The 6,000-nt window shown below is 48.0% G+C and overlaps 1 protein-coding gene across 2 annotated transcripts in view; it reads right to left on the reverse strand.

Annotated features, from left to right (window-relative positions):
- TDRD9 (tudor domain containing 9) overlaps positions 1-4,532 on the reverse strand; it is a 111,055-nt gene extending 106,523 nt beyond the window's left edge. For both annotated transcript variants that reach the window (XM_084791753.1, XM_084791752.1), the window contains exon 1: positions 4,189-4,532. In XM_084791753.1, the coding sequence (XP_084647879.1) occupies positions 4,189-4,415 (227 nt within the window). In that variant the 5' untranslated portion in view covers positions 4,416-4,532. The remainder of the gene's footprint in view (positions 1-4,188) is intronic.
- Between the last annotated feature and the right edge of the window lie 1,468 nt (positions 4,533-6,000).

Genomic DNA, 6,000 nt, shown 5'->3' on the forward strand with positions numbered 1-6,000 from the left:
ACACTTACATAGCCTCAAAAACATCCTTTAGGAATTCAGCCATAGGCCAAGAGAATACAGCATCTCTTATGACTTGGTGACAATGCCCCCTGGGCCCCATTAAGCTGTTCTGTGGAAAACAACACATAAAACAACTCCCAAAATGTGTGAAGAGATGCTTGAGCAGGGTGCTAAGGCCCCTCCGCACAGGCAGCCTCACTCCATGGCTTCCCCTAACCCTTCCACACCCCGCATCAAAATCTCCCTTTTCTCAATCCATCTTAGCAACCTCTCAAGTCCAGACCCTGAGGCCCCTGTAGAGCTTAGTCTGCTCTTTTTCTACATCCCCACTAGACCTGCATGCTCTCGTCACACTGGGCTCAGGATCTTACCCCATAAAAGTATAGCTCCAGCCCGACTTCTTCCAAGCAGACTCACAAACTTACTGCTAGCAGGCATGTCAAAGCTTTCGTGCTCAGATCACATCTGTGGTAGCCCCCTCAGACCAGTTTTTCAAAGGTTCTTCCTTTTTGCTCGGACAGAAACTTTTGTGTTGCCCAAATCACCTGGTACTTGCTCGCATCCTGTTTCTGATTCTGCTATAAAGTTAGTGCCTCTAAGCTGGGCATGGTGGTGCATGCCTTTAATGCCAGCACTAGGGAGGCAGAGGCAGGCGGATCTCTGTAAGTTCGAGGCCAGCCTGGTCTACAAAGTGAGTCCAGGATAGCCAAGGCTACACAGAGAAACCCTGTCTCGAAGAACAAAAACAAAAAAAAAAATTGGTGCCTCTGTCATAGGAGCATATAATATACAAGGGTTGGGATGGGGCTCAGGTGTTGCTTGACCAGCATGAGTGAGACAGTAGGTTCAATCCTCAGGCTTAAAGGAAAAGAGGCATGTCACTTGGCCAACCAAACCTATTTTTCCTTTACAAAATCATCACAGATTAACTGAAAAATTTCCAAAAAACATCAAACTGTTGATTTAAGGATTAAATAATGCAGCTGCAGTCATTCTCAGCGGCATACCATACACACACACACACGTGTATATGCAGACTACATGCTACAATACTGCACTGAATATATGTTTGTTTAGAGTCCAGGAAAGTGCTGCAGAGAAATGCCATGCCATCTCCACTAACATTACTCTGCTAGAACCTCTCTAGCTAAGTTAAAATGCCTGTGGCAATCTGACAAACTAATTTTGTGTATGCCAAATCTAATTTTTAATGGTATGCTTACCTTTTATCAGTTCATTGCTCTGCAAATTCACTTTTGATTTAACAAGTCTTAGTCCATAAAGAACTGAAGAGTTTTTATTTATTTATTTATTTATTTATTTATTTATTTATTTTTGGTTTTTCAAGACAGAGTCTCTCTGTCCTGGACTCACTTTGTAGACCAGGCTGGCCTTGAACTCACAGCAATCCACCTGCCTCTGCCTCCCAAGTGCTGGGATTAAAGGCATACGCCACCACGCCTGGCTGAATTGAAGAGTTTTAAAAACTGTTCATTAGCAATTAAAATGCTAACTGAATCTATACTTTTAGCTTCTGAAAAGGTCAATAAATATTTAGGTCCAGTATCAAAGTAAATGAATTAAAACAATGCATTTCCCCCAGGGAAGCCTAAAGCAGTTGTAGAGCCTTAAATTGAGGCTATGGCACAAAGTTATTTACCAGAGTAATTCAAGGAAATGAAGTGAAAAATATAAAAGTATCCACTCTGCGTTCCTCCCAAAAACAAAGCTCCCAAAGATCTGAAGGCTGTACCTGACTCTACAAAGGACTGAAGCACTGCTAACTAGAATAACTTTAGGGACGGCTCAGTGGTTAAGAGCACTCACTGGCTGCTCTTCCAAGGGACCCAGGCGCAAACCCCAGCGTCCAATGACACTTCACAAATGTCTGTAACCCCAGTTCCAGGAGACCTGACACCCTCACACAGGCATGGAAGCAGGACGCCAATGTAAATAAAATAAGAAGAAAAAAGTTTGGGGAAAAAGGATCAACTTTTAAAAATTAAAACACTGCTAGCAAGAAGGCTCAGCAAGTAAGAGCACTTGTCACACAAGCCTCATGACCTGAGTTCCATCTTTACACCCACAATAAAGGGGCACTCACCTGTACCCAGCACCGCTAAGAGGAGACACAGGAGAGCTGCCTAGAGGTTCTATAGCCAGCTAACATGGGGTAAACAGACGCCAGCGAACGCCTGGCACTCGAGCTGGTGCACAGCTGCAATCCCAGGGCACAGGAGGGAAGGCAGAAGGGTCACTGATCCTTAGTTTAAGATCAAACTGGGCAAAAGAGTAAAACACTGTCTCTAGAATAATTCTTTTATTAAAAACAAAAGGCTCCTCATCAACTGCAAATGGAACTGGATTTAGGGTGGAAGTAGCAGAGAGGCACCGAGCTGGGGTGCACCCACTGTACTGGTTTCTACTCACCACATCCAGGTCCCTTCTAAACAGAAAGCAACCTTCCACGTAATTTCCAACACATCCTCATGGACTAAAGGCAGCTACTTAACCCAAAGATAGTGAGAGGTGAAAAGTTAATAAAACTGAGCAAAGGAGGGGGCTGGAGAGATGGGTCAGAGGCTGCGAGCACTGTCTGCTCTTCAAGGGGTCCTGGGTTCGATTCCCAGCAGCCACATCTGGGGCCCTCTTCTGGTGTGTGGGTGTGCATGCAAGCAGAACATGGTGGATAAATAAGTCTTTTTTAAAAATGAACAAAGGAGCTGGAGAGATGGCTTGGTGGTTAAAACCACTAACTACTCTCCCAAAGCAGCAGCGCTCAGTCCCCAGCACCTACAGTGGGCAGCCTATAACTGCCTGCAACGCCCAGTCCCAGGGATCTGGTTCCTCGGCTGGCCTCTACAAAGACACCTGCACTTAAAGCATTCAAACTCCTTGCTATGTTATCTCCTAAGAGGTGCAGATGTACCGAAAACTTAGGTATCCACAAAAAATGTACACAGATGTCGCCAACAGCTTCCCTCACAGCTGCCAGAACTTGGGAACAGCCACAGTGTGTGTCAGTAGATGAATGTTACACTCAGCCAGTGGAATCTCAGTCTATGCTAAAACACCACAAAGGTACAAACTTCAACTACATAATAAGTGGGAGCAGCTGGTCCTGGAGGGCTACAGACTGTGTAGTTTCAACCCCATGGCATTCTGGAGAAGGCCAACCACGGAAACAAACAAAAAGAATCCAAAAACTGAGGCGCAGTCAAAGCAGGTGGAGCACGCTGACGTTCCTGCCAGTGGTGCCTGGGTAGGGATGAATGTGCACCACTCGTGAAGCCACACTCACAAGTGTGCACTAACAACAGAGGCAAGTATATGAAGGAAGAGGCCATCCTGGGAACTCTACACAAAGTTCCTGGAAACCTACAGCTAACTTCAAAACATCAGAGTCTGAGGAGTCTGGAGAAATGGAGCCGGGACTAAGAACGTGGAACGGTGCTCCCGAGGGACCTGAGAGCCCAGGTCAGGGGGCTGACAACAGCCCACGGAGTCTCTCTCTACACACACACTTCAAAAATGTAAATCTTTACCGAGGAGGGGAGGCAGTATCTGGGTCAAGGAGATGCCTCAGCTGGGTAAAGACACTTTAACAGCAATCCTGACGACCTGAGTTCAATCCCCAGGAGCTGACATGGTAGAAGCTACTCTTATCAAGGAAGGTATCCTGGCACAAGTACGTGTACACACACACACACACACACACACTTAAAAATTTAAAGACCCTGGGGCTGGGGACATACACCTGTAGTCTCAGGATTTGGAAAGGTAGAGGCCACAGGATAAGGAATTCAAGGTTATCTACAGAGACTAGTAAGTTGAACCCAAGGCTGGGCTCCACAAGACCCTGTTTCGAAACAAAGACAAAAAGCAGGCTGGCAATTAAAACAAACAAACCACCAGCCGGGCGTGGCTTTAATCCCAGCACTCGGGAGGCAGAGGCAGGTAGATCGCTGTGAGTTCGACACCAGCTTGGTCCACAAAGCAAGTCCAGGACAGCCAAGGCTACACAGTGAAACTCTGTCTCGAAAAACCAAAAAGCAAGCAAGCAAACAAACAAACCACCAAACTCTTGGGATGCTCAACTTCTTGAGGAAAGGACCATTTACTGGGGCGTGGGCTACATGGAGCTGTTACCCTGCTTGCTGGCCCTCCGCCCCTTCCCAGGCTCCCTACCTCCCGAAGGCCGAAGCTGGCTGGTCTGGTGTCGTGGCCGTAACTGGTCCTGGAACCCGTGGCTGGGCCTCAGGGGCCTCGCTGGGGACCTCATCCGAGCGCTGCGCCTCCTCCCGGGCCGCCTCGGCAGGGAAGGCAGGCGGCAAGCCCAGAAGCTCCACATTGGTCACAGTCTTGCCTATGGTGAACCAATCGTTTATCTGGTCGACCGTGAGTTTGCGCAACATCCTCGGTGGCCCGGGAGCTGCCTCAACTGCCCGACTCCAATAATGGCAAAGCCTCAAGTAAAGCACCCTCCCGAGCGCGGCAACGACCGACCGTTCCAGAAGACCCTACCCCTCCGCTGAGGTCATCCAATCAGGCTGTGCCACGTAAGAGGGTGGGGCCAGGCCCCGGGTGCACGTGGGGACCTCGAGCCTCGTGCCTGCTGCCCCACAAGCCGCCGCTGCCTCCGCGCAAGGCCTGCTGGGATAGCTGGAGTCAGGTGACCTGGAGAGGCAAGTGTTTCTGTTTTGAGGTTTGGAGTCCACTCAGTTCAGGCGGATGCTGATCTCATTCGCTGCTCTGACTTGATAGGCTATGTTTGGTTGAGAGCACTGGGAGGCCCGCCCTTTTCTGCAGGGAAAAGGGGGCAGGGGAGGTCCGGGGGAGCGGAAACGACAGGACTGGGATGAGAGGAAAGAGGAGAAACTGCTGTTGGGATGCTATATATGCGAGAATAAATTAAATAAATAAATAAATAAACTTTACTGCACTCCTGCTGCCGGCCTGGCCTAGAGGGCTAACCTCGGCTGCCGCTGGACCACAAGCCACAAAGAGTATAGCTTTATGCTACAGGGACACCTATAGCCGTCGCTGAACCAAGGTCTCATTGCCCCAAAGTGGGGTAGTTTTTGGCGTCCCCTTCTAAAGGTCAAGGCTAAAGGGGACCACTTAGAATCTGGCATTCTTAAAGCGCTCGTAGTTTCTAGGTCAGATCTCACGTGAAGACTCTTGGTAGCTCTTGGGCCTTGGCCTTTGAGGCTGATTTGGCTTATTTGCCGAGCAGCTGGCGCTCTGGGAGAATAGGGATGCAAACGGCTGACAACATTTAGCAATGAAAGCTCTATTTAACAGCACTCCTCCATAAAGCAGGAGAAAGTGCTTTAATTTCACCCATCTTTTGGCCTCAAAACGCAGCATTAGGCGATTTGAGTGAATCTGTTGACACTTTCAAAGATGTGTTAAGGTGTTTGGACTTGAAATTACGTTTAAAGTCTATTGATCCCCTTCCTGGCTAGAAATTTGTCCTCAAATAACTTACGATGACGCTCTTCCTGGTAGCTCACAACTTGGGAGGCCGAGACCGAAAAATTGCTGTGCATTTGCCAGCCTGAGCAACAGAGTAAAAGATTATCTCCAAAAAACATCAACCAAAATAAAATATTTTGAAATACATCTTAAGCCCGATTCCGCTCTCAAGACCTTTTTAATACTCCTAATCGTGACTGGAGATCCTAAAGAGCTTTTGTTTACAGCTTCTACCTATGGTGGGTTACAACCGAGAAGGGTTTTGTGTGTATTTGCCCAAATGATTTTTCAGCTGTCACTTTGACACAGCCTAGAGTTAAGTAGAGGAGTCGTAATTGAGGGACGGCTTGTGGCCATGTTTGTCAGAGGTTGTCTGGATTGATGAGTGATGTGTGAGGGCCCAGCCCACTGTGGGTGGCACCATTCCTAAGCAGGTGCAGTTGATCCTAACCCAGTAACCTGCCTCTGCTCCTGCCTGAAGTCCCTGCTTTGACTTTTCTCAGTCAAAGAGTGTGACTTTTA

Source organism: Acomys minous, assembly GCF_964271855.1.
Source record: "Acomys minous genome assembly, chromosome: 8".
NCBI lineage: Eukaryota > Metazoa > Chordata > Mammalia > Rodentia > Muridae > Acomys > Acomys minous.